Source organism: Pleurodeles waltl, chromosome 6, assembly GCF_031143425.1.
Source record: "Pleurodeles waltl isolate 20211129_DDA chromosome 6, aPleWal1.hap1.20221129, whole genome shotgun sequence".
Lineage (NCBI taxonomy): Eukaryota > Metazoa > Chordata > Amphibia > Caudata > Salamandridae > Pleurodeles > Pleurodeles waltl.
In genome coordinates, this window is record NC_090445.1 from 213,775,763 (window position 1) to 213,799,248 (window position 23,486).

Sequence of the window (23,486 nt, forward strand, 5' to 3'; positions counted from 1 at the left end):
CAGTGTGAGACATATATTGTTGCATCTTTTGGGGCAGTGCTTAATTTGTAAATAAAAATGTACCAGTGCCCAAAGCCCTCCTCTTAAACTTGTGGCTGCTGCATTTAAATGTGCGAACACGGAATACTGAGGCAGCATAATCCTGAAGCCATCTTGGGCCCCTATAATTCATTTACAGCCACTCCCTGCCCCTTTAGCTCACTCTTGCAGCTTTCTGTTTTCTCCCTTTGTGCAGCTTTTTCATTTTTCCCTTCCTCCATCTTTCCCATATGAGTCTTTTGCTCGCAGCAAATGCTTGAGGCAGAAAAATAAGCGTCGGCCCTGAAAAATAAGTGCCAGTGCTCAGCACCAGAAACAACAAGCACAAATTAAGCACTGTTTGGGGAGCTTTAAAAATCAGTGCAGAACCACCAAAAAGGTTGTTTTGGCACATCAAGCCTGGCTTCCCTGGCTAATAAACGCCTACCTGTAGTGTCTCATGGAGGACCTGGTGGAGAGTGCACTGGGTGTGTGAGAGGGTGAAGCTGAGAAGCTTGAGGGGAAGAGACCACAGAGCCACAGGCCGAATAGCTGATCAAAGCCTAGCTGTATTTGTCTCTAGATCACAGCCGGCTTTAGGGTAATGCGACCCCTGTGGCTGCACTGGGCGCTGACCTGGAGGGACGCCACTGACCTCAGGGAAGGCACTGTGTTTAGCAATAACTTACATTTAAAAGTCCCTGCTTCAGACTTCTTTCTGAGTCCGGCTTTCAGGCAACAAAAATAAATTTCAAGATAACTCTTGTAATTAATGTTTCTGCTAGGAGAGAGATCAGAGTTTTGTCTAGTGGCAGTTCAGATGTGCCATAACGTATCACAGAGGGTTAGTATGCCTGCTGCAAAGAACAGATGTGTATTTTATGTGGATATCTAAGTAGATAAGTAAAGCCAGACTTTACCAGTACTTTAAATCAAATTAAATGTATGCAAGGGAGGGGCTATGGAGAGGTGAGGGGCACTTTTGCTGGGAGGTAGTGAGGGAATCCGAGGAGAATGTAACTGGGGGGCAAAAAAGATCGTCGCACCGGGCGCCACCAACGCTAATGCCGGCCCTACTCTAGACTGATTAGGTCTGGCTAGAACTAGCTGTTCTACTCACTGTGGATGGTATGTAAGTTCAAGGGGAGCTAGGTGGTCTGTGGGGGCGTGTGCATCTGAGCGGGTTTATGCTTCTTGTTTCATCGTCAGTAGGTCTTTACAGGTTGTTATGAGAGGAAGAGGCAGATTGTGTGTGTAGGGACCTTCTCATTTATGTTTGCCCCTGGTAGAACGCATTCTAATGCCACAAGGTTGTATATAATACTATTCAATGTATGTAAACCTTACACTATGTTCTGCTCTCTTGCATAAAGTTATGCTATATGCTGTGTTATGTTTAAATTGCCGTTGTGTTATTACATATCAGTCTGGCATAGTTTATGTTGTTCTGTATTCTGTGTTAACGTATGCTATATGCTATCTTTATATATTATTTGATATGTGATGTTTTATTGTATGCCACTTCGTGCTGTACTACTGTTTCCAAGCACTACAAATAAGAGACAGGGCTGTTAAAGAATGTAATGGTACTTAATGTAAAGAAATCGGAAAGGTTCAGCTGGCGATTCCCGCTCAGGTGACCCTGCCAATAAAAGGGGCCAGGCGCACGTGCCTGAGGCCAGTTAGTAATACCCTACCACCGTCTGCGTCACGTTACTTCCCAGCATGAGGGCCTAGGGCCCCATACCACACGTAGAAGGAAGCAGTTGTCAGCAGCTAGTCTGAACCATTTTTCCAGCCTGTCAGGTATTCGACTGCCTATACTAATTATATCGCATGTTCTGCCATTTCTGCATTCAACATACTACACGGGGCTTTAGCGCGTGATATGGGTTCAACTTGAGTGGTGATTGTGCAAGGGATATAAAGAGCCCTGAACACCCTAATGGCCCCGTTTCACCGTAAGAGGGGGGCTTTATCTAGCTAGAACAAGAGATCATGTATGAACTGCAAACTGATTTGCTGTTAAAATACGCCGATTAGCCTGCTCTTTGCCATAAGCAGGCCCCACGGTGCTCTCTGTTCAGAGGGACTAGTGATCTGTGTAGGAGGAGACACACCGGAGGCGTTTCAGATCCCATGACTCCTAGGGGCTGAATCATGGCAGCGCCTGCCGTGTGCTCAGCTTTTTGTGGGAAGAAGGTGACCTCATCGAACGGGTCTCCTCCTTGTTCTGCTCCACCAGCCAGGCCTGTGAGGCGGCAGCAGTGACGTCACGGGAGAGGGCGGGCCGCTCCCTGCCTGGGATCCAGGAACAGCATCAGCAGCATCAGGACCGGGGCCAGCATCAGCACCAGGACCAGCTCCCGGCCTCCCATCCTCACGCCGGCTCCCAGTGCAGGCTTGCTTGGCCCGTCTGCGAGACACCAAAAGCGCCATCTCCCCGGAGAGGCGGAATCCCAGCGCTCCGAGGCTCTGGGCGCTGCCCAGAGGAGCCGACGGCGGTGCTGGACCCGGCCAGGAGGGAGCTCTGGTTCCTGGGTCTCCCCGCCAGACTCTCTGTACTCTGGATGGAATCGAGCTGTATCCAGTCTGCCATGGCGCTGGGGCTCTCGTCCAAGAAAGCATCGTCCAGGAACATCGGCGTGGAGAGGAAGAACCTGCTCACCGTGTGCAGGTCAGGCCCGGGGTCTCATCACACCCCGCAGCGGGGCGGGGGTGGCATGGACGCGGGGGTAAAGGGTAGCGTGTAAGGAAAGAGACGAAAGGTGGTGGGGCGAAGATAGGTGGAATTGGTGGCTGGATCCATCCTTCAGGCTAAATCTTAGTAGATTATGAACACACTCATCATACAGTATAGATTAGAATAATGTATTTCCTCTGACACTCAGCACAAAAGTCAACGGCCCTTTATGGGCGGATCTCTTCTCCGAATTACAGACAGAAACTCTTGCTAGGGGTGATATATTAATCAAACAACGCCCATTATTGGGTTTTAGGAATTCCAGCCCAGCTCTTCGAAAATGTACAACCCCCCACAACACCAGCTCTTAAATGTGAATGCACTATACATGTATCTGCCCCTCCATCCATTTGTGAGTCTACATATCTTCCTAAAATATAATACACAGGACTCTTCTAAGGGACAATATTTAGTACCTTAGCAGTACAAATATGATTGTTTGTGTGTAAAGGTTCGTGGACTTGTCTCCCTTGCGTCGTGCAGTGATCACTTACGCTCGTCTTTGATATGGCGGCATATTGTGAGTGCGGTTTACACTTCCAAAATGCGACAGTCCAATAAGAGGAGTGAGGAGGGTACACAGTGAAGATGCTTTTGAGTGGGGGATGGTGGTAGACGTATTTTCGTATGATGGGGGCGGTGGTTGTGATGCTTCAGTTTTTCTGGGCACCTTCTGTGTCCTTTTCGCATCCAGTTCGCACAATCGTAGCTCTGAACCCAGGAACCCGGCTGCTGAAATGGGCTCGAATGCCGAGTGAAAGAGGTTCCTCCCATGTTTTTTTTCCATTTGGCATCCAACCGGGGACGTGGACAGAAGCGTGTAGAGAGCGTCTCCTGCCGCCTCCGGGGCTATGCATCACTAACCTGGACACAGGCAGGAAGTGATGCCAGAGCAGGACAGGGCCCTGCAGGACGTCCTCGTTTCCATGGCAACAACCTTTCTACGACAAGGAAGGGCACCGGGGTCGTCTCCTAGGATTTGGGTTGTAGGGCACTTTCCCATTTTTAGGCTCCTAATACCACAGTTTAACAGCCAGCCAGCCAGCAACCCGCCTCCCCAGAATTACCACCATTGATAAATAGATAATGACCGTGGGAAAAGTAGACTGGAAAACACCACATCATGGCTCAAGAAAGAGCCTCTAAATACCACTTACCAGCTCCAGTAAGAGGCTCCTAGACTAAGTGCTAATGACATCGCCTCGAAAGGTAAGTGGTCACCCCAGACCTCTATATGCTATAACAAACTTGTCTTTTCTCAGGATCTGAACCCAGGCAGGGTTTAACACTGCAAGTGTTCTTTCTGTCAAAAACAAATATCTATAGTAATTAAAACACAATAAATGCCAAAAATTTACTTGTATTAAGCCTAGTTTAGGCCTTTGCATTCAAAATATAAAAAACGCCAGAAAAAAACCCAATATATACATTTACATATTAAAAATTCAAGTTACAGGGGAATGGTAGTATGTTTAATGTGAGTGATGTTAGTATAACTAGCGGTATGAGAAAAGACAAGGACACTCCGTGAGTGTTCAAGGCACGCTTCTGTCATAACTCAGACTTTTGGACTGTGTGGCATCAAATGATAAATATCTCTACATTTGCTCTGTCAACTGCAGGGCACTTGTCGCCTAGTTAGCTGGCCTTTGTTGAAATTTCACAAAAATGTGCTTCCTTTACCCTGCACAGATGCTCACATTTGCTTATCCACTATAAGAACCCCTATAGAGGGCACACAGGAGCTAGGGGGCCTAACCTGGCAATTGAGGCCTTTTACTCCTGATGTCCCAGGGCTCCACCTACTATGGATCCTGAGAAACGGGGCCAAGTACTAAGCTACTCTTAGTGGTAGCTATGGTCAAGCAGTCCAAGGCTCCCTCAAGGGGAAGTGTGGATACAGGTTACAGGTTAGTGAGCACTACTCATAACTCATAAAGCATACAGTAATGACAAAAAATCAATAACCAGTCAATCACTTATTTTTATATTAAAGAAATGTATTTTATTTTTAACTCTACACATTCACAAACAATAACACAATCCTCTTGAGGTCGGGGCTCTAATGTTCCTCTGGCATATCCCTGTCCTACCTGCTCCTCGTAGCCTGTTCAGGGTTTTTCCCCATTCACTGGTGGCCACCTCCAGGAAATACTCACTAGCGGGCCTTACCCAAGAGTCTACTCTGATTCTTAGGAAGTAGTTAAAAGTGTCTATAGTGCTGTAGCACCTATAGCAGTGAGTCTCCCAGGGCCCTGTAGGCCCATATCAAGTCTTACCCGCTCCAGCAGCAAGGACGTCTTCAGTGTCTCAGTGGGTGCCCCAACAATGGGCACTCATGTTGCCCGAGTGCTGCTTGATCAAGTCGGGCCGCACTCAAGACGTGCAGCAGGACATGGCATGCATGGACGCCCCAGCTGTGCTCGGAGGTGCTCTGGTGCTTCTTCATCCAGGAAAATTTCAGCACTCCCCACCTGGGTTTGGTGAGGTTGAACCTGGTGCTCCTGATTTGGTCCGAGTGAGGTTGATGCACTCATGGCGTCTTCCTGTATCTACAGGGCAGTTTGGGGGCAATTTCCTTGGTGCTTGATGTCGATCCACGGCCCGAACTCCAAAAGTTAATTAGTGCTGGCAGCTCCTTCTGGTATACAGGGTTGTGGTGGTACCTCACAGAAGACATTGGTCCTTCCTGCATGGCAATCCACACCATGGCAACGCCTCCTGGCATACCAGGACCCTGCTAGCACCGGAAACAGTCTTGGCACTTGTTTGCAGAGTTCACTTCCACAGCGGTCCTGGCATGCATGATTGCCGCAATGGTGTGGTACGGGCCTCAAGCTCCCAGCATGGCAGTTCACTCATCGCTATCTTCACAGTAGCCCTCTCCTGACATACTGGGGTCAATGACCTGTTTCTGCACGTGGGCAACAACCCATTTGGTGTAGCAGATGTCTCCTCACACCTTGCACTGAGCGTCCTCTCGACAGCACTCCCTCCACAGACCTCTCTCCCTCAAACACTCTCTTCTCCCTTAGAGGGCACACTAGTCTTGGCAAGCAAGCAGGCACTGGTGCTCCAGGCTCCGGAACGGGTGGTCTTGCTTTCCCTGGGTGATGTCCCCTCACCCAGCAGGGAAACGTGCAGGCATTGGCCCCCAGTAATGGTCACAGGTTCAGCAGAAGTCTTGCAGAGCTTCCCCTTCTCATACAGCCCATTTGGCTGCCTGGAAGATGATAATGTTTGGGGTCTCAGCTTCTCCTTCTTATAGTCCAATTCCAGACATCAAGGATCAGATGTACAGCCGTCAGCTTTTGAGACTCACAAATTGCTTTTTTTAGCGACTTTCAATTTGCGAATCGCAAAAGCTGATGTACAACATTGTCTGAGATGCTGTTTGAGATTGCCAAATGGATCAAAAAGGACCTGCCTCATTAATATTCATGAGTCAGGTCTCAATTGGCGACCCACTGGGAATGGCCGGTACTCACAGGGATGGTGGCCTGCTGGGGTCAGCAGATCACCATGTCTGTGACTGCTTTTTAAATAAAGCATTTTTTTTAAAAATGCAGCCCGTTTTCCTTAAAGGGGAACAGGATGCATGTCAAAAAATAAAAATGAAACGTTTCTGTTTATTTTTTTAAGGGTGCTCTTAAAAATATTTTCGCTACCATTCACAAAGGGAAGAGGTCCCCCGGAGAACCCTTCCCATTTGCAACTGGCTTACCACCAAGTAGGAGGTAAATTGCAATTGTTTTCTGGTCACAAAACAATCGTACAATCCCCTGCAACTCGCTATTAGGAAGGAACCCCCTTGGCACGTCCCTTCCTAATAGCAACTCGCAAACCCTATTTTGCGAGTCAGTAATAGGTTACCGACTTGTAAAATAGGGTTTGTACGATTTAGAGGTCACAAACAGGCTGAATCGCCATTTGCGACAGCTAAAAATTGTCATACATCTGGCCCAAAATGTGATTTAGGGTCTGGGTCTTTGAAGCTTTATGTTGGGGTTCTGCTTCCTTTGAAGTGTACCCTTCCTTTCGCTCCCTTCCTCTTAAAAGGCTGTCTGTCACAGCAGGAAACTCCAAAACTAATAGTCCCACAAGGAAGGCCATTGGAGTGACTAGAGTTCACATGTTGATGTCAACTACAGTGATAACTCTAAAGGAACAATGGTCCCTGAATAAAATAAGATGGACCTTATAATCATAGAGTTGTAATGAAATCTATGAAAATAAGTGAATATCTTGTTTCAAAATGCTATTTGCATTTATTAAATCAACAAATAACGTGAGAAACAAAAAGCAATAAGAGCAACCGTCCCGTCCTCAGACAAGCTCATTGTGACGTGCCAGAAATACAGAATGAGTCACAAACATACGTTGCCCATGCGCATACATGTTAACTTAGTTAGAACACTGTGAGTCAGAGTACATTAGTCAACGACGTTTCAATCCCACAATTAGTACCAGGATCATCATCAGGACATGGGATGTGCCTGAGAGACAGAGGAATGCTGCACAAGCAGCCAAGACCTGTATAAATATCAGGAGGAAAGAGAGGGGGAGAGAGAGAGAGAGAGAGGACAGGAGATTCTGTCATGTCACAATGAACTTGTCTGAGGACGGTTGCTTTTAGTTTCCCCTGTTATTTGTCGATTTAATAAATGCAAATACCATTTTGAAACAGTTTATTCACCTGTTTTTATAGAATTCATTGCAACTCTATGATTATTACATTCATCTTATTTAATTCAAGTACCACTGTTTCTTTAGAGTTACCTTACCCAAGGTCCCTGCTTATTTATGGGCTCTCTTGTTTTTTGTGCCACAGTGATATGTGCATCAAAAGATTAATTCCCGTTTCCCAGTCCTACTGTTTATGATTTTCTTATGAGCCCCATTTCCTTCCTGGGACGTGTCTAGGCCCCTTCCTTGTGATCTCTCACTGAATCAAAGAGCAACGTTTGAAGTGTACTGGGGGAGTCTCTCTCTTTTCTCCAGTGTGCTCCAGCCAGCTCACAGGAATGCAGCAATACACAAATCTGTCTGATTCCTCCTCTACTGTCTTTACCAGGCAGGCCTGGGTTTCCCAAAATGGAATTGACAGTCCTCCATGTAATTTACCTTTTCAGGGACTCTTGCATTGAATGTATATACAGAGCATTCTGTCCATTACTGTTACCTCCATGTATTGTACCATCACCAACACACATACATTCAGCACACACATTCAATCTGTGCACTGTTCAGTTCTGTAGCATTCTGTATTATGCCATGGTGTGCTACTTGCAAACACCAGCACATACATTCACCATACGCATGCTGCACAACACATCACCCTTTAAGTAGTGAACTTTGCGCATGCACAATTTCATCCATCACATGCTTTCACCACACATGCACTGCACAACACTACGCCTCTTATGTAATGTGTCCCTTGCAGGTATACATACACACAGTACAAACCCTCACAATGCATGCACTGCACAGCACTGCTGTTTCCCTGTACTGTACCCTTCCCAGGCACACATATATCCAGCGCAGTCACCACTCCTGCCCAGCACTTTACATCTAAATGATGTAGGCCAAGAGTATGTTACGCACACATCAGCAGAACTTAAAAAAAGGTGAATGAGCCTGTAGGCCTCACTCCAGTGACACGTTAAGAGGGACCTGTGTACTCCTACTGATCACTACATGGTATGCTGCAACAACCTTGCTCGTGCTGCTTAACTCTTGGTGAAGGCAGTAGCCTTATACCACTATGAGGGTAGTGCTTTGGGCATCCCTTCCAGTACAACAAGACCACAATCCTGAAGACAGGCCTGTGTCATGGTGCACACACTTGATCCATGTTTGCCTATGACAACAAAAAACAGCATTAGGGATCCAGTACAGTTGGGCACTCAGGACAGGGGTACAAGCCTATTACGATACAGATGACTTTTTCATCCCAACACCCACCTACTCAAAACTACCCTAAACCTTCACCTTTCATCCAAGTTAAAAATTATTTCAATATTAGTAAAAGGATAGCAAAATTCTATTTGGTGACTGTCCACACATTTCTAGAGATTGTCTGGGGACTCCTTTTTATTAGATTCTCTAATTTCTGATCCTCCATCGTGTATCTTCAAACTTCTTGGTTAGTCTGTAAAAAAAACCTGCAGATAGAGCTTATGTTTTTCACATCTTTATGTTGAGCCCACCAGACAGAGCATGCTGTCTAGTTGCAAAAGACCTATTATTAGCTTACCAAATCTTACAGTGGGCTTGAAGCCCACATATGGTTTAACATTGGTTTGTTTCATTATCACTCTTTTTTGCTTGCTTCTTATTTAATGGCTTGAATTCTTCTTCTTGTCTTTGTCCCTCCCCTGGAGCATAGCTTCTTTACTTGTCTCCATCCACTGCTAAGTTTTAGGAAAGTACTTTTCTCCTTTTGCTTTAGTAATCCAACTCCATGAAAGTGGATGGGTTTTCCAGCTGTCTCCCTAATGTGCTTCTCTCACTCTCTTCTGCACCGTGCTGCTCTTGTCTGTCTGCTGTGCTCCCCCAGCCCTGCTCTCTCTTTACTTTTTTGTTTGCGTAAGTGCTCCTCAGGAGCATGTGGTTTCCATCTGTCTGACTTGTGTGCTTCTATCCCCTGCCCACTTCAAGAAGCTGTCTTTCATCCTATACTTCTCTTCCCCCAAGTTCTGCTCTTTCTCATCGTTGCGCTTCCACCCCCCACTCTGTGTTCTGTGTTGCTCTTTCTTGGTCATGTGCTTATGTGGTGTTCTCTCCATCTTGTGATGCTGCCCCACCTTCTGTGTACTGCTTTCCCCCTTCCCCTTACACGCTCCTCTATGACCCCCACACTCCTGCAGCTCTTATTGTGTTTTTGATTGGTGATTTTGTGCTAACCAAAAGTGTATGTTTTATTTACTAATCCAAGTGGCGTTTGCCACCTTGGATCGTAATGTAAAAACTTAAAGCAAAGGACAACTGCACACATTCTGATGTATGTGTGTGTCAGTGGAATGCCTTTTTGCATTTTGTTTTATTGAGACAATGTTGTACATCACAGCCAAATGAAATTGGCAAAACCAGTACATCCTTAAGGTGGGACCTATTAGCTTTACCAGTGCATGTTCGGCATTGAGTTCCTCTTATACCTCAGCTGCTATTCACCTTTTTCCTTCTTTCATGGCTTGATTCAAATATTTGCAACTTTGACTGACATGGCACCTGCAACGTTACTCAATGGGAATGGTGTTGTTTGCTTGTAACTTCTGATGCCTTTGTCTTCACAGGTGTTGAGTAAAATGTTTTCCTCATATCTCGGTACCATTGCAGAAGAACAAACATATGACTTTTCCCTGCCCTATACTGCAGCTACATTGGTTTGTGTGTAAACATACCATTTTGTTTTCCAGCTCTTTAAGTGAAGGAGTTTATATCTTACCTAGCAATATAGGCATCTTTCCTCTTGATTTTTATTTCTGATGTGTGCGATTGTCCTGGTGGAGAGAGTATAAAAATTCCTTATCATGGCAGACGTTTCAGTGTATTTGTTTTATCATCCCAGGCTTTTCCTAACAAAACACTATAGTTTGTTTCACACAGTTTTCATTGGAAAAAGGCTTTGTCATTAGGTCGAATGTAAGCGTTTGACCTCATGTATAATGTTAGTATACTTCGTATGGCTTAAAGCTATTTTATTTGTTGGTTGCAGTGTTCTTTAAAAAATCTTGCTCACTAGTGGTCAGTTCTGCCTTTTTCTCCCTCCTTTTTCTGTTTCAGAGCGGTGACCAACTACTGTATTATTCCACTTTGGTTTCTTTATCTGTTGCTGTGACAGACTACTTTTGTCATTTCTCAGTTGCTCACTTTTCACTGTGGGTGTTTTAGGCTAGTAGCTGCCTGTGTTTTATTACAGCATTCCATTCCTCCCACCTCCTCCCATATAGCTGGCATTTGTTTTGGCTTCATTCCAGTGCTGCCTTCATTTACCTGTGGCTCCTAAAATAAGTTTATTTTACAAAAGAAACACCGGGTGCCTACAACATTTAGCTCACTGCTCACGAAAGCCACAATATGCCCTTTTTGGTAGAATATAACTAAACCTTGAAGCAATGATGTGAAACTTACAGAGCCTCATCTGCAGTCTCTCTCCAGGCCCTCGCCCTGTCAGCCATCAGAGACATCCGCACACCTGGCATTGCTTATCTCCTTTATTTGGGCCACAACTCTTTTCAGGCTGTTCTGCTATTGTTAGCTGCATTAAAGCTTTGTTGAAATGTGATGCAAAAATGCATGTAAGACTCTTCATTCTGTTAGCATAAAAAGAAAAACACTTTTCCAGTTTCTGTTCAGAGGTCAGCAGACATCATACCCCATCTACCTTTTGCAATTTTCTCCCCTCTCCGAGGACATTGTAATGAATTCACTTGCTACTCTTAAGTCAGGCTCTCCCTTTGACCCAGCACCTCCTCACATGCTGTCTTTAGGTGCCCCCGTTATCGCACCTATTGTTGCTAATCTTCTGAACGCCTCACTTTCTAGCTCTGTTCCAGACCAGTGGAAACATGCCATTGTCAGACCCTTGTTGAAAAATCCTAATCTGGACACCACCCTGTTTAGTAATTATAGGCCAATCTCTCTGCTGCATGCCCTATCTAAAATAATTGAAAAGCATGTTAATGTCCAACTTTCACGCTTTCTGGAAGATAATAACATCATACATCCCACCCAGATGGGTTTCAGACCTCTTCACAGCACAGAATCAGCTCTGGTTGCAGTCACGGAATAGGCTAGAAGGCGTCTTGATCAGGGTACTGTGACGGCTATTATCCTGCTGGGCCTCAGTGCTGCCTTCGACACCGTTGATTATGACATATTACTTCTGAGAATGAGAGAGGTCGGAATCTCAGGTAGTGCCCTGAGATGGCTCTCCTACTTATTTGGAGGGGAGATCGTTTCAGGTCCTCGACAGATCTTTTCTCTCTAGCTCTTATAAGAACAGCTGTGGAGTGCCACAGGGCTCCTTATTTAGCCCTACATTGTTTAACATCTATATATCTCCTTTAGCAGAGACTGTCAAGCCTTACGGTCTCTCGCTGGTGTCGTATGCAGATGAGTTGGTAGTCTCACTAACCGCAAACACCAATACAAACTGTTCGTCACTTACTTCTTGCCTTCAAACGGTAGCCGGATGGATGTCTCAATGTAGGCTCAAGCTCAACGATGACAAGACTGAGGTAATGATACTAGGACACCATCCCCGTCTGGGTTATAATACTTCTATTCTGGAACCCTTGGGAAATCTCCCACCGTCTAAGGAATTTATTAAGAGCTTGGGAGTATGGTTGGACCCTCAGCATACCATGGCATTTCATGCCAAAAAGGTTTCCGCCACATCTTTTGGTCTGCTCAGGCTTCGGAGGAAGGTTTTTAAAATCCTCCCATTTGTTGCAAAGAGGCTTACTGTCTAGTCCCTTATCATTTCGCGCCTGGATTATGGTAGTGCATTGTACTTTGGGGTCCCGAAATATGTGATCAGGAAGTTGCAGGTGGTGCAGAATGCTTCTGCCCCCCGGTTCCTAAATATACCAAGACATGTATCAGCTATTTCTTCACTCCACTTGCTCCCATTTGAGCATCGCATAAAGTTTAAAGCTTTGTGTTATGTTCACAGGTCTCTGCATAATAGAGTTCCTCCTTTGCTAAGGACACTAGCTTCCTTCCATATATCCGTTAGACAGCTTAGGTCCTCTTCAGCAGCTTTAGCCTTCATCCCTGGATTAAAGAAGTTGAGATGGAGTGGAGGCTCCCTGTTTTATCTCGGAGTCAAGTTATGAAACTCTCTACCTCTCAGCCTTCGGCATACTAGTCATGAACGTTCCTTTCGGCGAATGTTAAAAACCTGGCTATTCAGAGCATAACCCCTCAGACTTTCCCTCAGAGTCCGTCCTCAGCGCTGGGAGGCCTTTGGGTAGCCATACGCACAACAAAAAACTTAATATAACATGTTTAGACAACTCAGGGTAGTGCAGTCATCTTCTTGTCTATCCTCAAGGGCTTGTGATTTCTGATGTCAGTAGCCGCCAGTGACCACCAAAACATGGTAGGAAAAGACAAAATTATAAGTCAGGGCTGAGCAATTTATATGGCAAGAAAAGTCCAGTTCTGAATTTGCAATGCCAATAGCTCTAACTCAAGAATACGCGAGAACTATTGCATTGCAAATGCTTGTTTTTTTGTGGCAAGGAAGGACTCTGTGATTGTGTAGTTAATACATTACTTCTAGATCCTCATTTTGTGTCAATTTTTGGGAACGCCCAAAACCAAATCGCACCAGCATTCATCCTCTAGTTCAGTGGTTCATAACATTTTGACTTCTGAGGACCCCTACTTAATCATTACTGGAAAACGCCCCCCCCCCCCAGTAAGTTATTATTGGTATTGGAGACCCTCACTGAGTTATTACTGGAAGCAGATGAACCTGCGTCATGCAGTATTTATTATAGTGATCTAATCAAACAATCGCCACACGATGGGAGCACTACCCCCTCATTGTTACTCATTGTTACCAGTGATGGTGCAACCCAAAGGAATCAACAGCACCACAGCATGTGGGTCACGTTTAAATTTAATGTATGACCCCCAAAGTGTTGATGGTGCAACCTAGAGGGAATGGTGCTTCTAGGAAACCGAAAGTGAGTAGTGTGGATTGAGTAATGCAGTGGAAAGAATGTAGTTCGATGTAGGAAGATGAGGAGTATCAGGGAAGCAGTTTAAAGGGAAGGATTCCACTGGGTGATCAGGGAGGGTGGGCCGGCTCAAGGCACTTCCTAGCTCGGCCAAACAGGGACTATGCCACAGGAATACACTCTTCACCATTCTCCGTTTTCTTGGGTAACTTGGCCTGATGTCCTAGGAGAAGAGATAAAAAAAGGAGGAGGAAGCCAGAGAGGATCATGTGGCCAGTTGGAGGGCATTCGGGAGAAGTGAAACACAGGTTGTACTACTTTAGCAGAACATGGATGCAACCAACAGTTATAACTGAGCACCCGGGGCTATTCGAAACAGTGCACGGTGCAGTCCAAATTCAGCAGGTCACAACAGGTTCTGACCACATTATTGAAACTTTTTTTTTCAAAAATTGAAAACTTTACTTAAAAACGTCCCCATACACAATTACAAATGGTCCCGGCTCCTAGACTGAGGCCTGGAGATCGGGACTGCAGAACCAGTGGCATAACGAAACTTGAGGGGGGGCCCTGCAAGCTACCTGGAGGTGGCCCCTCTCCCTGGACACAGTCAGGGGCCTGCCACAGTGTATTGTGCTGAGGGGGCCCCTGGGCCTCGGGGGCATCCCCACACCGCGGGGACTGCGGGGGCCTTTGTTACGCCACCGTGCCGCACAAGTGCCTCACCTCTCATCCGTTGTCTCCTGTTCCCATTTGCGAAAGCCACTTCCAAAATGTTGGCATTCACGGCATGAACGGCATTCGTGGACAATATGCTATGCCGTTGACATACATGATTATGTGGCATTTGTGGATAGTAATTTGCGGGGGTTTTTATGCATTGATATTTTAAACCAGGGTAGAACGCGTTATGCATTTTGTCATTCATTATTAATATTATTTCAGACGAGTCTGCCTCAGAGCATTTCATAATATGATTGTTACATGATGACTGTATCATCGTTCTCGTGCAGCATATTACCTATCCTATATCTGCCTCCGGTCTAGGCCGTTGCAGCCCCCACGCATCATATTACCTCTGTAGCAATTCTTGAGCCTGTGTGGTGACGAATCGCCTGTACCCAGGGCGCCCTCGTGGCATCTATACAGGCGTTTCCCACATTCGTGTAGTTCGTTCCAGTCATAGCCTCTCTATGAAGGCACCACTTTGTGGAGTTGCCTGCCACCCCAGCACAATTCAAATGTCCAAATGAGCCTCATTTTTTATATCTGTAAACTTTAAAAAAATAGCTTTTTTGACATTGGTGATTTTAAAGTACCTCGTTATTTCATCCTGTTCACAAGAGTGACAGACGGTTGTTAGCAAATGCCATCTCTTTGAAGCCACATAATGTAAACTTAGATTTTACATGACAACTAATGTGCAGTAGTTTGTTTAAAGTTGTTCTCTGGGCTCTCCTTAATTACCACAAACCTTTCATTGCATCTAACCAAACAGTTAAATGAAAACTGGTTGAAAGACCTCATTCATTTCCATTATCTTGCTAAACCATCTCCAGGTCTGGGGGTGCTGCAGCACCTGCTGCTCCCCTGGTTCCAGCACCCCTGAACTCCAATGGCCTCAGCCCCCCATGGAACTGCAGTATGCAATAAATGGGCTGTCCGGCCAGGGGTGCCAACAGTGGGCAGTCTGGAGCCTGCTTCTTAAAAAGAGGGTAGGGTTTAGCAGGGAAAGTGCTCAACCTGGGGTCAAATGAAAGGCTCCTTACAAAATTGTCAAGGAGGAGTGGGGGCCGGCAGGCAAACGACAGAAGCAACAGAAGGATCACCTGCTTATTATCCGGGACGAGGAAGGACAGCGAGCTATTATCCCACTAGGTTTGTGGCAGATTGTGAGTTTATAAAGTATATTTTCACATATTAAGATTGATGGACAGTATGGGCATGGGATGCTTCTGGCACTGGGTATGAGTAGTTTTAACTCTTTCTACAGGATCAGTTCAGAAGGTGGAAACCAATTTATCAAACTAGCTAGAAAGAGGGGTGCCTCATCGTTCATCATTTCCCGACTACTATTTTATGTACAGGATTGCTCATTTGCTCAGCTTATTTCAAATCACAAATTAAACGTCCAAACATAGAGCAAATGTGGCCAAATCTACAATGACCTTAAGGGTAAACTTAGGTCAAGCCAGTATTTTGGGGTATCTTACTCCTGAGTGCTGATAGTGAAGACACAACACTAAGATCTACAGTGGAGGCTGTTTTAGATCAACTGTATGTCAGAATATTGTCAAAAATATCGTGTGACATCAATAGCATCTTTTAAACATCATTTATTTAATTAGATGTAGATTCTGTATTATTAACTCCTACAGGGCAAATTTTTTGTAAATGATATTTAGGACACAATATTTTTATCAGATGATATTTAGTCTACGATATTCTGGTAAAATACCATTGATCATAGCAAAAATGAGCTGCCTCTACTCAAATGAGGGCAGCATGCTGAGATCATATGGGTAGGAGGGTAGTTATCTAAAATAGTATCTTTGTTTTTAAGGGTCTGCAAGAGCCTGGGCTCTAACTGTCTCTTTTATGTAGTTGAGCAGTGTAGTCCCAGCTGCTCCAGGATGCGTTCCCAAAAGTGTCTCCAGTCAGGGGCTGAGGGTTAAGCAAATTGGGTGAAAAGATAAGGATCAATTAAGTGGAATTTGAAGATCAGAATCAGGTGAGGCAAAAACAACTCATAAATGTGTGACAAGGAGGCGATTGTGGCCTAATGGTGAGAGCTGCCAACTTAGTAACTGGAAAACCAGGTTGTGGTCCCAGTGTCCGCTCAACACCCTATTAGTCTGGGCAAATTACTTAATCTCTTTGCACCTTAAAAACATGTGTCCTTGCATAAAGTAATCTGGTACTCACGTAAAGTAGTTCGCACTATATAACGAGCATTTGCAATGCAATGGGCCTTGTGTTTGCTCGAGTTAGAGCTATTTGTGTTGAAAATTACTAACAGTACTTTTCTTGCCACACAAACTGAAAATAAAAAGTAAAACAGTTGACATAAGCAAGCCAATTCAAAGTGCCGCCGTGAGCGTGAAGATGACACACAAAAGGAAAAAGAAGTTCGCTCGCAGTCAAAGTTATCGTCAACGAAAAGAAAGTTATCGTCAACGAAAAGAAAGGATTTTTGAAAGGCAAGCCCACGAACGAGTGTTAGTGATGGGCGTGTGGTGGACGTGGTTAAAAGCCCAGATTATACAAACACGTTGGAAAAGCAGTGCTTGCGCGCTGCTATGCTGGACCTAAAAACTGCAAACACACGGATGCTGGGAGCCCTTTCCTACCTGCCCAACTGAAATATTCTGTGAGACTCTGTAGCCAGGTCAAGACCAACCTGGACTGATTAATTGTATAAAGCTTTTTGTAGCTTGTTCATTCACCTATTGCATAAACAGCATTTCCTTTTACTGAGCTTGGAGCACCTTATTTGAGTTATATTGTTTCTGAAGTGATGTAAACTATTGTGAAACAATATGCACTCCCAATATGGAACAATTTCTGAGATGTGTGTTTGGAATTTTTTTAATCAAATTAATGTGTTTCTGAGGGGATTGTTGTACACTCCCCATTTGAATGTGTAAAATACCATTAATTAATCCAATAGAAGCATTTGTTTTTCTGTAATGTAAGAAGCTAGGGTCCGAGGAACACTGGTTAAACCCATTGATTGTTACATTGGTTTGTGTACCAGCAGACTCAGAATTTCCCATACAAGGAAGAACAGTAGGCAAGTTTCATATTAGACACTATGGTGGTCATTATGAGTTTGGCGGTTCTGATCCGCTACGCCGGCTGTGTCATTAACACTGCCAACAGCGTGGCGGAGCAGGAGCGCCAAATTATGACCACAGTGGTGAATGGGCTGTAAAGCAGCCAGTTCAACGCTTGTACCGCCAGGCCAGTGAGCCTGTCGGTCCTCCTTATATGACCAATGGTATTATGAGTCTCCTTTCCGCCAGGGATTTTCTGGCAGCAACCCCGCCAAGAAATCCCTGGCGGAAAGGATACTGGCAACAGGAATTAACATTCCTTTCACCAGTATACAACTCTCCCACCCCCCCCAAAACAGCCACGGCCCCCCTCACACCCCCCTCACCTCATAGACACCACCCTCCCCCACCCTCCAAACCCCATACATACCTCCACCCCATCCACGCATGCACACACCACACACACACTCACACACCCACGCACACATTCATGCATCCATAACACACCCCCACCCCCTGCTGACATGCATGCACACATTCACAGAGATACATGCACACACACACACAACGCAAACACCCTTCCCTCCACATACACACACTCACACCCCCATTCATGCACACAACACTCAGCACCCTGCCTACCCCACCCCCGCCCTGTCGGACGATCACCTTACCTGCTCGCGGTGGTCGTCTGGGAGGGAACGGGGTCAATGGGGCCTGCACCGACCTGTCACCACAACACCGCCACGGAAAGTTGTAATACGTCGGGCATTGTTGTGAAGACGTGGCGGTGCCAGCGGAGCAACCTCCACTAGACCATCAACCGGCAGTGTGGCTGCTGGCGGCTCTCCGCCAAATTTATGTCGGAGGGCTGCCAGGAGTTATAATATGGCGGTCTGAAGATGGTGTTGGCGGTCATATGGCGGGTGTGTCTTCAGCGGTCAACTGTTTTGACCGCCGAAGTCATAATAAGGTCCTATGTACTGTTATAAAGGTGCAGTCCTTCCTATACAAGAGTCCTGCCTGGGACTCTTTCCATTTTTAATTTCTAAAACCTTTCTAAAACCTCATGGGCGAAAGGACATGTTCCCAGAAATAGATATACACATATCGATAACTGTGTTTATAATCCGTGAAAGAGGATATATAGTTTGCTTACGATCTGTTTATTGGGGAGCCCGTCCTTCCTTAGCCCAGGAATTGTAAGGGGGTCATTACTACCCCGGCAGTTGGCAATAATGTGGCGGTAAGTACCACCAACAGGCTGGTGGTACTTACCGCCACATTATGAAATTGGCAGGTTGGCTAAAGCTAACCCGCCAATGTACCAGTCCGACTGCCACGGCGGCCATTGGTCTGCCTCCGGGATTATGACCCCGCCTACCGCCATGGTTTTCGTGGCATTTGTAACACTACAAAAACCATGTCAGTAGGCCATATCAGTGGCAGGGAATTTCTTCCCTGTTACTGATAGGGGTCTCCCCCCCACTCCTCCAGTTACCCCCCCCACTCCCGCTACCTTTCCAGTTACCCCCCACCTCACACACACACACGCATGCACACACTCATTCACACATACATACACACATGCATACATCCAGTCACACACACATCCGCACACACTTCCAAACATATATGCAGACAAGCATTCACATTTTACAACATACACGCACGCACACTTCCATACATGCACACACCCATTCAACACTCAACACACACCCGCATTCACGCACACATATACATTCACACACCCCCACACACACACAACACCCCCCACCCCTCCCCTGTCGGGGACCCGATTTACCTGGATCCAGGGGGTCCTCCAGCAGGAGACGGGACTGGGCGCTGCTACCGTCAGCAGCGCCCGCCTGCAGAACACCGCCAGGCACGCATTCACATTTCACAACATACACGCAATCACACTTCCATACACCCGCATTCACCGACACATACACATTCACACACCCACACACACACACACACACACAACACCCCCCCCCTCCCCTGTTGGGGACCCGACTTACCTGGATCCAGGGGATCCTCTGGCAGGAGTAGGGACTGGGCGCTGCTACCGCCGGCAGCGCCCGCCTGCAGAACACCACTAGGCCATATTATTTCTCATATTACGGCTGGCAGCGGTCTACTGGCGTGGCAACGCTTGTGGTAGCAGCGCCACCTTACCCCCATCTGCCGGCATGACCACTGCCGGATTTCTGCCATTCTTGTGGCGGAAATCCGGTTGTAGTCATAATATGGCAGACGGCTGATAGCCGCGGTGACGGTCTTTTGGTGGCCGTCGCCGCAGCGGTAGGTGGATTTTACCGCCAAAGTTAAAATGTGGGCCTAAATCCTTTTCCAGTGTGGGAATGAACAGGGAAAATCCCCTAAATATTTGGAAATTAAGAAAGGGGTTTCTCCAAGGCAAAACATGCCTTCTCATTACAGAAGATGGAGAAATAATCATTAAGGTGCAGTATCACTAACGCTGAAATACTTTTATGTATACAATTATCTGCTGTTAGTACACGTATGCAAGTGGGACTGCCGTTGCAGGGACATAGTGAGGAATTTGCCTAGTTTTTAAGGACTACTTATGGAAACCTACATCTATCATAGATTTCCAGGAGTCCTTCCACAAACCTTTCGAATTGTCAAACATTGTCCCAAAATCTTGGTGCATATTTTTGATTTTTTAATTTGGTCCTATATTTTTTATTAAAATAAACATCGAATGGCGATCCAGACTGACAGCAGCTGTCCACCAAACATTTTGCACATTGAAAGGAGCCACCTCTCAATATACAGAGGTGACTGCTGATCCAGCAGTCTTCTCTGAATTTGTGAAATGTTAGTCCGTCAGGGTGGAAGAGGTAATGTCCTTCACCACCCTTACAGGTGGAGTTCCTTTCTCCAAACCTTAAATCAGGCCACAAATGTCTTCTGATTTCCCAACTGCCTACCTCTTGTTTTCCCCTGACAAATTTGGAGGTTGTGATGGCATTGCCTCGGGTAGATCCCCAGGACCCTTAGAGATCAACCAGCGCAAATTATATTTCAGGGATTGCACACCCTGTTGATGCCCATCTCACTGTTTCTTTTCCTGCCTTGGATTGCCATGCCTTGTAACAATGTGGCCTTTCAACCAGCGTTTCATGTGCATTTTTTTCCAGTAACAAACTCACATTTTGGGAGTTCGTGTTTTTTTTTTTTTTTTAAAGTGATGTTGCTCGGGCTGCCATGCCACAACGTGGGCTTTACAGTGCTCAAACCCTTTCGGCTGGGGTATTTTCAAAAATAAACTCCACCTGTCGAGAACTATACTTTGGTCGCCACTGGGACAGTCGATGTGGGGCCCTGCGAGTACTGCCCCAGCAGCTAGGTGGCTGGCCAACGAAGGCCTAACTGAGGCCTATAATGATTTAACTCCATTTTCTGTATTGCCAATTTACAAACACAATTCACTTCTTCCTTTCTTTCCTTCCTTCCTTTCTTTATTTTACAACTGTGATGGAGCACTTAAGGGAATTTCCGCTTGCTCTACTGGTTATGAATGAAGGAACATCATCAGTCTCCTGAGCCTTGTTTCACTAATGCGAGACAGAGCAGGAAGAAATCATGGTGTCTAAGAAAGTGCTGCTGTATCCCACCAAGCCGTGCGTCATACCTTGGTGCTTTTGAAGACCTATTTGTAATGGGTCCAACGCCGTCATGAATAGCGTGAACGATGTATTCATCATTTGTTGCTTTCCTTAGTTCATCATATTCCCCAAATTAATTTTGATAGTTAATAACAGTTCAGTCATGAACCTCTGTGTTTCATCACTTCCTCACTCCCTGCCATTTAATGCACAAGTACTTCAGCTGGTCAGCATTCCTTTAAATGGACTGCTACTCACAGTAGTACTAAGTACTTGCACTTAATGTGAAAGGAAGAGTACCTGCACTTCTCAGTGGAGGTTCAATACTTTAAATGGGAGAGTACCAGCACTTTTTAGTGACACACGGGTACCCTTGGTTATTACAACCACTGCAGACCATGTATGGAGACAGATGAAGTTCTTATTGTAGCACATGGTGGCCCTACTTACAGGCTCTTTTACATTTTTGTGCAAGGAGGTAACACCTTCTAGGGCAGTGTTTCCTAAGTTGTGGGCCGCAAACCACTAGTGGGTTGTGAGCCGATTTTTGTTGGGTCACGAAAATCCAAATAAAAAATAATGATGACTTCAAATTATTATTTCTCTTGTCACATTTTTTGTGCTTCAAAGATGGAGGCTACATGTCAAGCTGACCTAGATATCCATATATGCACACACCCATTCAACACTCAACACACACCCGCATTCACGCACACATATACATTCACACACCCCCACCCCCACACACACACACAACACCCCCCACCCCTCCCCTGTCGGGGACCCGATTTACCTGGATCCAGGGGGTCCTCCAGCAGGAGACGGGACTGGGCGCTGCTACCGTCAGCAGCACCCGCCTGCAGAACACCGCCAGGCACGCATTCACATTTCACAACATACATGCAATCACACTTCCATACACCCGCATTCACCGACACATACACATTCACACACCCCCACACACACACACAACACCCCCCACCCCTCCCCTGTCGGGGACCCGACTTACCTGGATCCAGGGGATCCTCCGGCAGGAGTAGGGACTGGGCGCTGCTACCGCCGGCAGCGCCCGCCTGCAGAACACCACTAGGCCATATTATTTTTCATATTACGGCTGGCAGCGGTCTACTGGCATGGCAACACTTGTGGTAGCAGCACCACCTTACCCCCATCTGCCGGCATGACCACTGCCGGATTTCTGCCATTCTTGTGGCGGAAATCCGGTTGTAGTCATAATATGGCAGACGGCTGATAGCCGCGGTGACAGTCGTTTGGTGGAAAATCCAAATAAAAAATAATGATGACTTCAAATTATTATTTCTCTTGTCACATTTTTTGTGCTTCAAAGATGGAGGCTAAATGTCAGGCTGTGTCTTCTGCCAAATGACTGCGTATGTGTTTTTTTATCATGGGAATCCGTGTTTACAAACTCCTCTCACTTTTTAGTCACAGAAAGAAAAGTAAGTTGAGTTTTGTGACAATCTTGTTGGGGTACAAGGAGTTTGAAAGGAAAGACAGTAGGATGTAAATACCTGTAAAGAAACTGTACACATTCAGCAGTTAAGAAAGAACAAATTAAGCTTTTTTTGTAATTTGAAAGTGTGATGGAAACGAAGATTTTAATAGGCTCAAAACAAATCAAGATTCTTGGTAATGATAAATATTCACTGAACCCGATTTCCACACATTATCATTGTGTGCAATATAGTTTTATCAGTAAAACGGTATGTCTGTAAAAATGTAGTGTCTAGTTCAGTGGAAAATGTGCTGCCTGTAAATGAAAGTGTGCTACCACATGATGCTTTAGTTACATTAAAAAATTTGCCTCTTCATGTCCATGAAAGCTAAGTCGGTTGCAACAGCTTGTTGTTTTAAAAATTGGGTCATGATTCTAAAACGTTTGGGAAGCACTGTTCTAGGAGGCTGAATGTTTTATTGCTTAGGTACACCTTCAGAATTTGTGTTTGGCTCAAATAAGTTGAGAATAAAGTGAGGTAAAGCCATTCGTACATGTTTTCTTTATTTGTTTGAAACCTATTGCTGGTGATGAGGGGGTGCGGACTATTCATGCTGTAATGCCGCAGTCTATGGTATTACTCACAATTTGAGAAAACTGGACAAATGTACAAAAGGTTTTCCTTACTGTAGACTCTAGTTTTATACCAAAACTTCTGGTGGTCTGTTTTATGTCTGAGCCATTATCATCTTTCTTGACCTTGAGTCCTCCCAAGTGCAAAGAAGTGAGCCCATGTACTGGAAAACTCTCACTGGTGTTGGTCTCTGTCGGGTCGGCAAATGAAACGCTGACACTGCTTTTGGGGTGGCAACATTAACTTCTTTATTGCTGGCTCTCGGGGCCGCAGGGACTGACCTTTTTCCCGCTTCCCGCATTCCCATTTAAAACCTTTTCCTACTCACCCAGGGTGTGTCCATCAATCCTGTTTACACCAGGGGAGGTCTGCAAGCTCCCCCGTGGAGTATGGGTGATATGGACCAGCCCTAGGTCTGACATCAGACACTACAGTCTCCATACCCCCAGCTGCACTAGCACGCTATAAGTGTATCTGGGTCATGACGTGAATTGAGGTATCCATATTTCTTGCACATAGCTAAGTGT

The 23,486-nt window shown here is 45.7% G+C and overlaps 1 protein-coding gene across 1 annotated transcript in view; it reads left to right on the forward strand.

Annotated features, from left to right (window-relative positions):
• Window positions 1-2,301: 2,301 nt before the first annotated feature.
• RUNDC3A (RUN domain containing 3A) overlaps window positions 2,302-23,486 on the forward strand; it is a 118,515-nt gene continuing 97,330 nt past the window's right edge. Inside the window, exon 1 of the mRNA XM_069237883.1 lies at window positions 2,302-2,695. Coding sequence (XP_069093984.1) covers window positions 2,589-2,695 — 107 coding nt within the window. The 5' untranslated portion in view covers window positions 2,302-2,588. The remainder of the gene's footprint in view (window positions 2,696-23,486) is intronic.